This window comes from Notechis scutatus, chromosome 1 (assembly GCF_049901735.1).
Source record: "Notechis scutatus isolate UNSWTSFEM ecotype Mainland chromosome 1, rNotScu1.2, whole genome shotgun sequence".
In the NCBI taxonomy this organism is placed as follows: Eukaryota; Metazoa; Chordata; class Lepidosauria; order Squamata; family Elapidae; genus Notechis; species Notechis scutatus.
Genome location: NC_142009.1, coordinates 41747268 through 41761978, shown reverse-complemented (window position 1 = coordinate 41761978; position 14711 = coordinate 41747268). Strand labels below are relative to the sequence as shown.

At 35.9% G+C, this 14711-nt stretch overlaps 1 protein-coding gene across 2 annotated transcripts in view; it reads right to left on the bottom strand.

Annotated features, from left to right (window-relative positions):
- Positions 1–436: 436 nt before the first annotated feature.
- MRPS5 (mitochondrial ribosomal protein S5) overlaps positions 437–14711 on the bottom strand; it is a 37741-nt gene continuing 23466 nt past the window's right edge. For both annotated transcript variants that reach the window (XM_087961941.1, XM_087961949.1), the window contains exons 6-11: positions 9555–9645; positions 7614–7660; positions 5916–5973; positions 5060–5122; positions 2174–2310; positions 437–909 (exon numbers count right to left, since the gene is read on the bottom strand). In XM_087961941.1, coding sequence (XP_087818067.1) covers positions 688–909; positions 2174–2310; positions 5060–5122; positions 5916–5973; positions 7614–7660; positions 9555–9645 — 618 coding nt within the window. In that variant the 3' untranslated portion in view covers positions 437–687. The remainder of the gene's footprint in view (positions 910–2173; positions 2311–5059; positions 5123–5915; positions 5974–7613; positions 7661–9554; positions 9646–14711) is intronic.

Sequence of the window (14711 nt, the reverse complement as noted above, 5' to 3'; positions counted from 1 at the left end):
CAGGAAAGACTTCAAAAGTCAATCTTACTATCAACCTAGGCTTAACTTTGTAGTCCATCACCAAAAAAGATGCCATGTTTTTAGATATATTTAGAGTGGTGGATGTTGCATGCTGATATCGCTGAAGTCTTATACCATAACAAATGATTTCTTCTATTATCTCAAAACTTCCTACAAAAGTTTAAAACAGCTCTTTAGGGTTTCAATTATATTTTTCACAGCCCTGAAATTGGACCTGGAGCTTATACCTCCTCTAACATAATGATGTTAGGCTAGGAGGAGTTAGCCAAATGTTGTTAATATCACTGGGACTTCTTCCAACTGTTCCTTTTGGTTCAGCATTGTCCAAGTAGTATTAAAAGCCAAATGCATCAAGCTGCCTTTCATTAAAAGCCCAAGTTACCTACTTCAACATATAGAGATAAATAAAGCTAAATGAAAATCAATTACAACTTTATTTTTCCATACTGTTATCTTCTCCAGTTATTTGGGAAAAGATTCATTTTCCTGCCAAGAGATTTTGTAAATTACCCTTTTCCTTTACAGCTTACACGCCACAAGATGATTGCATTTTAAATAGATATCAACTGAAGAATTTTTTTTTCACTTCATGTGGAAACAAAGACTGCCTTATTATGCGATTATGCTGGATCTTCTTTAATTTTTATACCTAAATACTGCCCAAATCTACCAAACTACTCTTTTGACATCAGCCCATCTACTCCTTATTCCTTGTGCTGCCTTCACTTCTTTCCATTCCAGTTTGACATCAAGAGCTACTTCTTCTGGTTCAGGATCTTCTCTGACTGGTCCATTAGGCTTTGCAACAACAATGGGCAGTGGGCCACATTCATCACGGAATTCTACCACATAGAGCTTCTTCTTGTCTGCTAGCTTTTGATGAGTTTCCTGTGGGGATAATTCAAAGAGCAGATTCTAATCTACAGAAATACCAATTTATCAGTTTTCAAAATTAAGTAAACCAATAGTTTCATGGAAGGTAAAAGCTATCCTTAGCTGCTAGTCCTAACTACTGTTTTTAGTATCAGACACATAAAGTATCCCTTAGCCTCAGCTTTAACCTCAATATTTTAGAATATCAGGAAAGATGGACACGATAGCCTTTGGTAAGGAAAGCCTGAAATGAGGAGCGAAAATTGAAGATTTGAAAAGTCAAGACATAGAAAGAACAATATGCATTCTGCTTTCACATATGAATAGCTTGTTGCATCAGGCCAAAGGATATTTTAATCTAGCAATATTTGTCACTTCCTAGTTCTTCAAACTAATTCCTAGTTCTTCACTCTTTCTAGTTCTTCAAAACTATTTTGCCTATTTCCCATAATAATGTACTGCATTCTTACTAACTAATGAGATCTGCAGATTGATTTCCACCTTTACAGATTTTCTTGGCATAAAAAGTGACTGCAGGTTGGATGAGCTGAGATGATTTCACAGACATATGATAATAATGAAAGCAAGCCAGTCAGAAAGCAGGCTCTACAAAGCACAAATGAGGCTGAATAAAATACAGCAATATTATAAAGCTGAAACTTGTTTGTTTGAAAATCCCTCAGTTATGAATGAAAGTACTCCCCTCACAAAACAAAATTTAGCCAAAAAAAGAATGGCAAAAATCAATATATTCCAAATAGGAGGACTCAAGTTAATCCATGGCATATTTCAGTAATAATGGATGATGAGAAAAAAATATCTACTTGCCCAAAATCCAAGAGAGACTGTCACTCAAGCTGTTAACACTAGGCACACAACTAAGGTACACAACTTTTTTATTTGGCTTCTGATTGTCATACCTGGGCAAAACTCCTAACTGATTTAATTTCATTCACCTTTATATTGCATCAAAGTTGCCATTGTTCTGTGCCTGCCTCAAGTCTCAGCCATGGCAGTATTTTAAAGAACAAATACAATCCATCTTTGGATTATAAAAAACTTATTTTTAATCAGAATTGGAGAAAATTATCATACTCCACAAACCATGCTTAGGAGATCAAGAAACTACTTTACACCTATTCACTTTAAATTAATTTGAAAATTCCCTCCCACTGCACTACGGCAAAGCACCGTTCATAAAGTGTAATTAAAATACAGGTCCAAGTTAATATTTTCAACACACTGAGATGCATGCATTAATCACTGACTTCATTTTTACCTGATTAGCTAATCCCTTAAAAAGGCATGTAGTGAGATTCAGTATATTCTTCGATCCATAAACCCTGGCATACATATCTTTAACCCCAATCAGTTTGCAGAGTGTGATGATAGCACGGTGACAACGAAGACCATACCCTGTGAAAAACAATTTAGTAAGATTCAAATAAAAAGGGTAATATTATAAACAGCAGCTATTATTACAAGTGTTTAAACTTATCTGAGGACTATATTATTTGGGACTATGTACAATAATGTATTCTTGGAAGCAGGTTTGCTAAATGCTCCAAAAGGTGATGGATTTCTTCCTAATACAAGAAGTATCTGGTCTGTTGCAATTCACTTGAAACAGCAAAGCCTAATTAAATTTCGTTCAGATACTATTCATATGCTTTCCGTTTGTTCCTCCTTTGTCTTTTAAATAAATATTTTCTATGTTTATTAATCAATGTTAATTAGCAGGTTTACCTGTTAAATTAGCTACGTCATGAAATTTGTTTAATTCAATTTTTGACAGACACATATCATCTGTAAAAAAGTAAATGTTGTACTTTTAAGACCCAGAATATTCATATTCTTCCTAATATTTTGTTTGATATTATTGCAATTATATTAGTATAAGATCAAACAAAATAGGTAAGAATGGATATACACTGCTCAAAAAAATAAAGGGAACACTTAAACAACACAATGTAACTCCAAGTCAATCACACTTCTGTGAAAGCAAACTGTCCACTTAGGTAGCAACACTGACTGACAATCAATTTCACATGCTGTTGTGCAAATGGAATAGACAACAGGTGGAAAGCATAGGCAGTTAGCAAGACATCCCCAATAAAGGAGTGGTTCTGCAGGTGGTGACCACAGACCACTTCTCAGTTCCTATGCTTTCTGACTGATGGTTTGGTCACTTTTGAATGCTGGCGGTGCTTTCACTCTAGTGGTAGCATGAGACGGAGTCTACAACCCACACAAGTGGCTCAGGTAGTGCAGCTCATCCAGGATGGCACATCAATGTGAGCTGTGGCAAGAAGGTTTGCTGTGTCTGTCAGCGTAGTGTCCAGAGCATGGAGGCGCTACCAGGAGACAGGCCAGTACATCAGGAGATGTGGAGGAGGCCGTAGGAGGGCAACAACCCAGCATCAGGACCGCTACCTCCGCCTTTGTGCAAGGAGGGACAGGAGGAGCACTGCCAGAGCCCTGCAAAATGACCTCCAGCGGGCCACAAATGTGCATGTGGCTGCTCAAACGGTAGGAAACAGACTCCATGAGGGGTAGTATGAGGGCCCGACGTCCACAGGTGGGGGTTGTGCTTACAGCCCAACACTGTGCAGGATGTTTGGCATTTGCCAGAGAACACCAAGACTGGCAAATTTGCCACTGGCGCCCTGTGCTCTTCACAGATGAAAGCAGGTTCACACCGAGCACATGTGACAGACATGACAGGGTCTGGAGACGCCATGGAGAACGTTCTGCTGCCTGCAACATCCTCCAGCATGGCCGGTTTGGCAGTGGGTCAGTAATGGTGTGGGATGGCATTTCTTTAGGGGGCCGCACAGCCCTCCATGTGCTCGCCAGAGGTAGCCTGACTGCCATTAGATACCGAGATGAGATCCTCAGACCCCTTGTGAGACCATATGCTGGTGCAGTTGGCCTTGGGTTCCTCCTAATGCAAGACAATGCTAGACCTCATGTGGCTGGAGTGTGTCAGCAGTTCCTGCAAGACAAAGGCATTGATGCTATGGACTGGCCCGCCTGTTCCCCAGACCTGAATCCAATTGAGCACATCTGGGACATCATGTCTCGCTCCATCCACCAACGCCACGTTGCACCACTGTCCAGGAGTTGGGGGATGCTTTAGGAGATCCCTCAGGAGACCATCCACCACCTCATCAGGAGCATGCCCAGGTGTTGTAGGGAGGGTCATTCAGGCATGTGGAGGCTACCACACTACTGAGCCTCATTTTGACTTGTTTTAAGGACATTACATCAAAGTTGGATCAGCCTGGAGTGTTTTTTTCCACTTTAATTTTGACTGTAACTCCAAATCCAGACCTCCATGGGTTGCTAAATTTGATTTCCATTGCTAATTTTTGTGTGAGTTTGTTGTCAGCACATTCAACTATGTAATGAACAAAGTATTTAATAAGAATATTTCATTCATTCAGATCTAGGATGTCTTATTTTTGTGTTCCCTTTATTTTTTTGAGCAGTGTATTTGTTTAGTGTGGTTATTTATTTTAAAAATGTTTATATGGGAAGTCTGCTTAAACACGATCAATTCTTAATACGGGAAGTCTAGTGGCATGTCGGTTGTAAAATGGAATGTAGAATACTTTTCTTTGTAGACTTATACTTATTTTTGATGCAGTTATTCTACTGTCACTTTCACTGAGAATAATAGTCCTCTTATATTTTCCAACAGAAACTGGTTTCATGTGATTAGGCTTGCAAAGCTTTTAAAAATCCAAGTCTGACCAAATGTATTTTATTAAAAAGCTACAAATACAGCTCTTTGTGGTTATTTCAACTGTAGGGCAAAACGTCACCCAGCGACTGGAGAACTGTCCATTTCTCGTAACAACAGTAGATGCACAATCTATTAAATGAGAACATTCCACTAAGATAGCTATATGAATAGTAGGACAATACTTTTATCATTGATTCTTCCACAAATAAATATTGCGCTGTTATGTTACTTTATAACTATAAGAGACTTAAACCAAGTTGCTAACAAAGAGTTCAAAAGAAAATTAAAGCCGTCCAATTGAGTAGGTCATTCTGAAGTCCAAACTGAATATTAACTAACTCTGAACAGGTAATACTATACATTTTCCCCATAATAGAAATTCCCAATCTCTATGCAAATGTCTTTTCCCCTCCTCACCTTTGTTTTGCTTCTTCATCCGAATGGTTGTTTTCTTAAAAGTGGCTGCAATATCATGGTAAACTAAAATAAAAACAAAATATTGCTAAATATTTTGAATCCTGAATTATTTCAATGCATAATTTTAAGCATGTTTACTGTCTGTTTTTTCACAGAAAATCTACTTCTTAAATAGAAAGCAGTACAACACAGGAAATAGAAGCATTTTCATTTGTTGAGTGTGTACTGCTTTGAAAGTTGTCTGAAGAGCAATTTGTACAATGTTTAGATCTTTAACAATATGGCACAAGAATGAAAACCAAGTATATTGATTTTCTGCTTCTGAATCTTGAGAAAACACAAAGCTTTTCCTTTTCTATTGCTAAGGTAACATAAATAAGAAGGCAGTTTTGGGGCAATCCACAAATTGGTGCAATTAATTTATGTTTGTGTGTTTTATCCAAGTAGCTAATTCAAATGAATCACAGTAGTTACCATGCATAAAAAACCAAGGCATAATCTGGAAGAAAAGGCAAAATAATCTTGCTAGAGCTAATCAGATGTTGATAATCTCAGGGATGGGAGAGGAAAGAGGAAAGGGAACTCTGCAGGCATTCCCGACATTTTCTAATGAATTTGGATAAATTCACGCAAAAGAATGAATGGGTGTGAGATGGAATAAAACAGCTATTCATTCATATGGCCAAAAGAAAAGTTTTATATGGGGCATATTAATCAGACTAATTTTGCAAGTTTATAAAACTTGGATTTTGAGACAAAGAGATGGAAGAAATAAACAGTTTTATAATATCTGGGGGAAAATACTGTAACTAGCTCACTTTTAAAATTTCAATTAAAATATATTTCTCATACTTACTTGTATGATCTTCATATCTTTCAACATAATGTAAATGGCGAATAGCTTTGTTCTTTGCCTGGGGAAACAACATCATTTTTAAAAACTAGAAATGATTAAGAAAATGTACCAACTCAATTTTAAAGTTAAGTCACAGGATTGATAAAAAAAGAAAATATTAAACTTGCTTCTGGGTCAATTATAAACTACAATCTAGTACTCAAATTAAAAGAATCAAAATGATAGTTGGAAGTACTGTCCACTTATGTTAATATTGTTATTGTTAATATCTACTTTCTCCTAGGCTCTACTTTTAATAACTGTTTTATATTTTTAATGCTTGTTTTACAACATTTATTTTTTATTTTATTCTGTATACCACTTAAGAATGACTTTTTTGTGAGATGGATGACTATATACATTTTCTAAATATACTATACTTAACAAATTCTTGTAGATTATTTAGTACGAGATGACATTTTAATAATTTGGGTCATTAAATAGCAGCCCTCTTGAAGTCTCCTGGAGACAATAGCTTCCTCAATCCAGATGACCAAATAAGGGGCTAAATTTAATCTAGCAGACTGATATTCAAAAGAAATGTCAAGTCTGAATTAAGGAAACCTTATTATTCTTCACCTAGAACTTAACAAAAAGACATGAAAAATAATTATGATACTAAAAAACAAAGGAAAGAGATGCTTAATTAATTCATCTGGAAAAACTGACTTGCAAACCTTTCTTTTAAAGAAAAGGGAAATTAAAATGGCCCGTGATGAGTAAAAAAAAAAAAAAAAACCTCCAAAGAAATTATATTCCCTCCAAAGCCTTAGTTAGCTCAAAATAAAAAAGGTTATATGCAGGAAAAAAAAACAGTTGCATATAGTATTTAAAATCTGTATATATTTGTTGATTTCAATTTGTCATTTTTGATTATGACTTTGAATCATAAATCATAAATTGGCTTCAACTGAGAAGCCTGATCTGATCCTTTTAAACTTTTGATACCCTATTATTTTCATCAAAATATAAACAAACTGGTTCTCTTATCATTTCCTTCCTCCCTCCCTCCCTCCCCTTACTCTAAAAAAGTTAACAGCAATAGGGATTTATTTAGCACAAAGAAAAGCACGAAGCATATGTGAATGAAAATGCAAAGCCAGTTTCTCTACACACGACAAACAACATCTTTCAAACGGATGCTCTTCCTTGACTTTTAAAATTGTGAAATCTTTCAAATCTGTCTTTTGAAAACATTGCAATTTGTTCAAAAAGAAAAAGAGGAGAAAAAGGAATACAGTCTGCAGAAGAGCCTATCTATCTTTTGAGTATCAGTCTATGTGCAGCAATGGGAATTGAGTGAATCTTTGCCACAAGTGGCAGCAGTGAATAAGAACATTTTCCCGTCCACACCACTGTCAATTCACAGTCCTTATTATTCCATGAATGATGTTTATAGAATTTGTGATGAGAAGGACCGCTGAAGGACAGAGAATTTATTTCGCCCACAAGTTCAGTGTCTGCCAAATGCATATAAAAGCAGCAAATAGAAAGTGATAGGAAAGGTTGTTTATCAGAAATTATGGAAAATTTAACATTTTCCAAATATATTCACAGAAGGGTAGAAATACGAGATTGTGACTTTATATCTCAGAACCATGGAAGTAAACACAGACTTTAACAACAATAAATGGTGTTACACTTTTTTGCATTACATACTTTTCTTAGTGCATTCTTCATGTTAGATGCTTTTCCTAGAGCAAAACCTGATAAATACAAATGGGTTGTTAGAAAACAAACACCACAAATGGAAACTTGCAAAAAAAATGAGGAAACTCCTATATATAGCACCAACGTTTTTTATATGAGAAGATTTTCACCCCAAGGCTGCCCACCATCTTGATTCTTAACTTTTAAACTTTTTATTCTAATTTTAATTGTTTTAAGTACTTTTTAACTCTTTATTTTATTGCAAGCTTCCCAGGTTTCTGTATTAGTAAGATGGAAGCATAGAAATTTAATACATACATACATATATACATTCACACATACATTACATACAATACCAAGGCTTTCCCATGTCTATGCAATATTAAGATTCTATTCCAGTTTCCCCACCAGGAACTTTTAAGAGCTGCAAATATATCCAAGTAACTAGAAGGCACAGGTGGAATTCTTGTGATCTATCTCAGTGAAAAAGCCTCAATGAATTTCAAAAAGGAAAATATTTTGAATCCTGAATTATTTCAATGCATAATTTTAAGTATGTTTACTGTCTGTTTGTTCACAGAAAATCTACTTCTTAAATAGAAAGCAGTACAACACAGGAAATAGAAGCATTTTCATTTGTTGAGTGTGTACTGCTTTGAAAGTTGTCTGAAGAGCAATTTGTACAATGTTTAGATCTTTAACAATATGGCACCAGAATGAAAACCAAGTATATTGATTTTCTGCTTCTGAATCTTGAGAAAACACAAAGCTTTTCCTTTTCTATTGCTAGGGTAACATAAATAAGAAGGCAGTTTTGGGGCAATCCAATTTCAAAAAGGAAAAGATCTGCCCCCTTCCACTACCCCCAATAAATATGCTCCTTGATTAATCTAAGGTTCACTTTTCATTCAGCAAAAGTCTGAGTCACATAAAGATTTGTAATTATATTTTTTAATTTTTATGATCAATAATTGTTAGCATGTAAAAAATTATAAATGGTAAGGGAATCTAACAGACAAATATGGGTAATTATATTGGCCTTGTTGCTGGGCGTTATTTTTGTTCTGAAACATAAATAGGTCCCTGATGCTGAGCTTTACAATCTGGGCTGGGCTGCTGCTACAAAACAGATTATTTCCAAGAAGACGGTTGACAGATTTAGAAAGCTTCCTTCCCTGTTTCTTCAGTCTTTGCCAGATTTAGGCAATACTGTGTTGTTGCTACATTTCTGTCCTAATATAGAAACTTCTCTTTTACTTCTTGGGCGATTAACTCATATATGACATATACTGCATACATTTAAGTTCTAAAAGGAGAAATAAGACGAAAGCAAATAATGGGGCTTATGAAACCAAATGGTAAGAAATAATGAAAACAGCATCACAGGTGAGATGAAAGCTGGAGATGTTTTCAAAAAAGAGCGGGTGGAAGGTTGAATCTGAAGAGCCTGCTGCTGGTCTGTTACCACAAAGTGAAGGCTCATTCATTTGTCTATCCTTCAGTACATGCTTATATCTGAAGTGCTAGCGGTTAACAGAGAACGCTATGAATAGAATCCATTTTCAGTCAATCTTGTTTAAGAGCTGCAATGACAACCTTATTACATACAAAAAACAGTATCAACACTTAATGTGATTCTCCATCTTTCTGCAGAATAATATTTAGAGGAAGTTACAATATACATTCAAAATGCTTATTCAACCACGCCCAAAGCTATCATTTCGCAAACCTTAAATTTACTGGGATCTTCTGCATCTCAACACGAGTCTGGAAAGTTAGAGCAGACACAAAAGCTATTTGTGCTCTTCTTTAATACTAAAAAATGCCTGCCTGATGCTATATTCCCCCAAATGTTAATTCATTCAACAAAAGGAAATTTCTACCTATATTGGAAGGGATTAACTATAGCTTTCCATGCTTTAAGTCATTTACTAGAGGACAATTACTTACCAGCAGATCCTTTTCCATTGCCAACGGCCACAAGGGCCCTCATGGATCTTTTTCGGCCTTCATTTGAAGTCATGTTAAATACAGATCTTAGCTGAAGGAAAAGATAGCAATTATTCAATGTGATTAGACTGACTCAGTAACGTATATTCTTATTTATTTTTTTAACATGAACAAAGAGTTGTGATTTCTCCCCCAATGATTTGGGATTGAAGGGAAGTTATTCATTTGGGAACTAAATAACTGCAAGATTATTATACTGTTTTTCTGAGGTAGAGATGAGATCAAGGACCCTTGGTGCTCTCTGAGCTTGGTTGTTTTCTTGCCAAGTTTCATTATCCAAACTAGGGGTAATGAAATGTCTGCAAGAAAATATATAGGCTGCTCTAACTGACAAGGATTCTAGGCAGGGTACAAGGAAGTCATACACAGAGAAAAAAGGAGTACACCACAGACCTGATTAAAAGCTATAATAATAATTTTTAAAAATCCCATTGGTCTCCAATAACTAATTGCCCTAATGGCCAAGTGCCTCAACCACCAAGTAAAGTAATAACCTCCTATTCCAGGTGTCAAAATTCCAGGTGTCAAAATGTTACCTGTCTCTATTGGATTGGAACTGTTATTACATATAACCTGTATTAACATTGCTTAATACAATAGGAGGTTTTTTCACACTATGAAAAACACAGAAGCCTAGGTGCAACAAGATCTTGACTGGGTTCCATGAGAGTAAAGATTAAAAAAAAAAACCCATCCAAATGCAGCCAATTTTCCATCACTAGTTTTTGCTTCTTAATCAGGAGTTTTGGGGACTTAAAAAAAAAACCTAACAAGTACCACAGCCTGAAAAGATTAAAAAAAAAAGCACTCTGGACCACATGCATGTTTTAGATGTTTTCAAATATTCTTTTTCGTCTAGTGACCATTCCAAGTTACAATGGGACTTTAAAAAATGACTTATCACCAGTTTTCATACTTATGACAGTTGTAGCATCCCCACAGTCTCGTGATCAAAATTCGGATGCTTGGCAACTGGCTCATATTTATGATATTTGCAGTCATGTGATCATCTTTTGCAACCTTCTGACAAGTAAAGTCAAAGGACGAACCCAGATTCACTTAACAACTGTGTTATTGACTTAACAACTGCAGTGATTCACAACAATGTCAAGAAAGGTTGTAAAATGGGACAAAATTCACCTATCTTGCTTAGCAACAAAAATGTTGAGCTCAATTGTGGGCCATAAGTCAAGGACTACCCATTTAAGCAAATTACTGACAAGTTTAACATATCATTGTGATGTACTATTGCAGCCTTATGTTTTATGCTGCTTGAAGTCACCAAGATTTTGCAATATCTAAATGTTAATCAGGATAAAGTAGAGCTTGTACATGCATTTTTATGGGAAAAGGGAATCTTTAAGGAGAAAAGATCCACATATAGATGATTTGCAAGATATGCTCTCTGTGTTAAGCAAACCTTGGGTCAACAGAAATTTGCAAGTATGTTTCTTAAGATCATACACTGATCTATGGGAAGAAAATGTATGGCTTTCATATTATCAGGAAAGCTGTTTTAAGAACCACTGCTCTAAGATTATGTATAGTCTGTACAAGTACAGAATGGCTCTAACTTCCCAACTCTGGATTAAATGTCAGAGCACCAGGTGTTCCTTAAACAAGTCTGGAGACAATGTTCACCATGAATAATGCTAACCAAGACTTCTTATTAAACCGGGATTGAAAGATTAGCACATTCTAACTAAAAGTAGGAATGGTTGCTATGGATTGGGAGAACACAATTCCATGGACTACTCGGTATTTCTTAAAAATGTGTGAAATGTGGCATTTGTATTAGACTGCAGATAAACTGGCAAATGAAAAGGCAGGAGAGCAAGGCTCCTTTCTTCCTTTCCAGCAGATGGCAAAAGCAGCACACAGAAACAAGTCAACCAAGAAGTGACTGTCTTAAAAAAAAAAAAAAAAAACTACCCACGTCAGCTGTTTTTGTGTAGCTTAGAAAGAAAATGTGCCCAGTCACCCATCACAATCACAGCTATCACATCTCTCTCAAAATTCCATAGAGACTTTTCAAGCTTGCTCACATGTACAGGCAGCCATGGACTGGCACTACTTTTTTCCGTTCACTGAGCATTGGCAATTAGTTCACTTCCTTCCCCTTTGTAGAAAAAAAATATATCTTGGTGCATAATTGCATTGCTAAGAAATTTATAACTCTTACAGATATGAAAAAAAGCCCTTACTTTGGCTTCAGTACTATCATGTCCTTCAGAATCCAGGTAACTCCATGCTAAACATAATCACTCAGGTATCTAATACCATCCTCCGTTCAACAAGATTTTTACTCAGCAAATTTATTTAGAATGTACACTTTAAGGAATGGAGGATAAAAAAGCATGTTTGCACAGATATATGTGTAAAGGTGAGGGAGAATCACAAGTACTGTACATTGGTTACATCCAGGTTGCTACAGAACAGCTTTTCTCAACCTCAGCAACTTTTAAGATGCATGGATTTCAACTCCCAGGATTCCTCAGCCAACACTTTCCAAGACAGTGGACAGAGGAATAAAACTACTGCACTGTTTTCTTTTTAAAGACTATTCTACTCTGTTAGTAACTAGAAATGTAAAACATGCTAATAGACATATTTAATCCCTCTACAACTGCTAACTTGTCAGTCAAAGCAAAAATTATTTCAATGATGACAAACATCACTTCATAACCCAAAGCTCAATATACGAAATTTTAATAACATTACTGTTATGTATTAAAGACAGATCAGAGAAAATTCCTTATAGAAGGAATATCACGTTTATGTTTCTCTCAGGTAATGTGGAAGTGTAGCCTTAAATCATGTGCACCAGTTGTGACCTGATGAAATGGGAGGATCAAAGAAAATATATCAAGAGATATAAAATATAATCAGTGTAGATAAATATAGTGATAGACAAAATATAGTGATAGACAAAATTATGGATTTTTTAATATAGCTGTTAAAGAAGAAACACCACGAGTTACTCTGTGCTGAGCAGCAATAAAAATCAAAACGCCAAGGACTTAGCTTAAGGACTAATAAGAAAATAATCACTGAAATCATAGCAAATTCTATAATTACATAGATCATCAATAGGCAGTACACAATCACTTTCATTCTATATTGCATGGGACTTGGCAGAAGTATATTCCTAAATCTTACTTTTATGGGGTTTCAAACCAGAATTTGAACTCCTGAACCAATGTACAAAATTTTGAAGCTTTCCAGTTCTGGTGCTCAGCAATACAAGAAGGGACGTGTTGACTTTAGTATATACCGTTCCACATCTTTAGAAAACTTTTAATTTACCTTTGAACAGAATCCCAAGGGAACCATTAAGTATTGCTTTTATGATACAAATTTAAGGTCAAAACAACATCTCTTAATGCTGGACTAAAGGACAAGCCAAATACCCTTCACCATAAATTACTTGTGTACAAAAAAAACTCTGAAGGTGTAGTCTTAGACAAAAGCTAGGAAGCTATTAACAAATACAACATCCAATATGCAGATATTTACTATCCTGTTGCATCAGCAAGACAGATTAATCATTGTTTTCAGAAGGGTACCATTAGGATTCATTGTTCATAAAATACTAGTAATGCTGCTTTGGCATCTTTGTTCAAAAAGCAGTGTCTTCTACAGTATAATTAATTTTCAGGAAAATGCTGATTAGCGTAGGCCAACAGTCAAGCACTCCGCAGAACCATTCCCCTTATTAACAGAAATGGAAACAAAAGTAACAAAGGGAACTATATAATCATATATAAGCCCCCTACCATTAATTATTCCATGGTGCCATTTCTGTTTGAATTATTCTATTATTATATCATTCACATGTTGGTATAACTTGCATATTTTAATACAATTTGATATACAGTATAGAGTTGATATACACAATTGTACTTTGCTAGGTTCTGTCAAATTTTCTGTAACTTGCCCAGAATGTTTTTTGTTGAATGGATGGCCAAACAAATGTTTGAAATAGATCATAAATATTAATGAAAATATGCATATATTACAATACTGTAGTGTTCCTTGATATATTATGAAAGTGTATGGATTCCTAATATAATGCTAACTTATTATTTGGTACTTTAATACTGCTACCCTCAAAAGTAAACACATACTTGCATCTAAAAAAAAGATTGCGGAACACTATGAAAGTGGGAAGGGGAGGACACAAAATTATGATCATTTTTATACTGCTTATAATTTAAAACTTCCTCCTCTTCAATGAAAAACATACGCTTAACAGTTACATTCTGAATTATTTGCTGGTCCTTTCCAAATTATTGAGTGACTCAATAATTCAAATCATTAGTTACAAGATTTTAAGGTTCTTGTGAGAAAAATATATTAATCTTAACTGACAAAACCTCAGCAGTTTTCAAAAACTTTATTCTTCAAGTGTTTTCTGATAACACTAATAAATTTAAAGCTATGTAACTCTGAATCAAGATACTGTAAGGCTGGACATATTTTCTAATACAATGGTTTCAGATTATTTCTCCCAATGTAATCTGTGTCAGGATTCCGGCAGTTACTCCAATTAAATCATGAGCCTCGAGCCACACTCCCAAAACTAAAAAAGATTTATTTGAAGGTAACATTCTACCTCTGGCATTTACCTGGGCGTAGCCAACTCTGAGATACATAATTCACTGTCACCCTCGATCCTGCTTTCCCCCCCATGCCTCTGGGTGTATCATCCAACGAAAAATGTCCATAGCCAAGAGTCATCAATCATGCTCTCCAATTAGATTTCTGCCGTTGGAGGTTTCCGGTGGCAGGACAGGGACGTGCAGAGGTGGAGAAGACTGCTGTGGTTTTCTATTACCTTCTCTAGCGTCTGGAGCGATCCCAGGGGATACACAAACCCCGGAGAGGTTCGTGTCAGTATAGGAGAATCTTGAGTTACAGGGTGGGGTAGGCAACCCCCTGGTAACGAGAGAGAAGAGCTCCTGAGCCCAGCGTGGAAGAGCTAGCTGCCAGTTTATGGCGGCTCCAAAGTCCGGTCTGCCACTGAGGTGACTAAGCAAGATAGTGACAGCCTGCAAGATCGGAGCAGGAAAAGGTGTTGAAAGAGCTTAATACAAT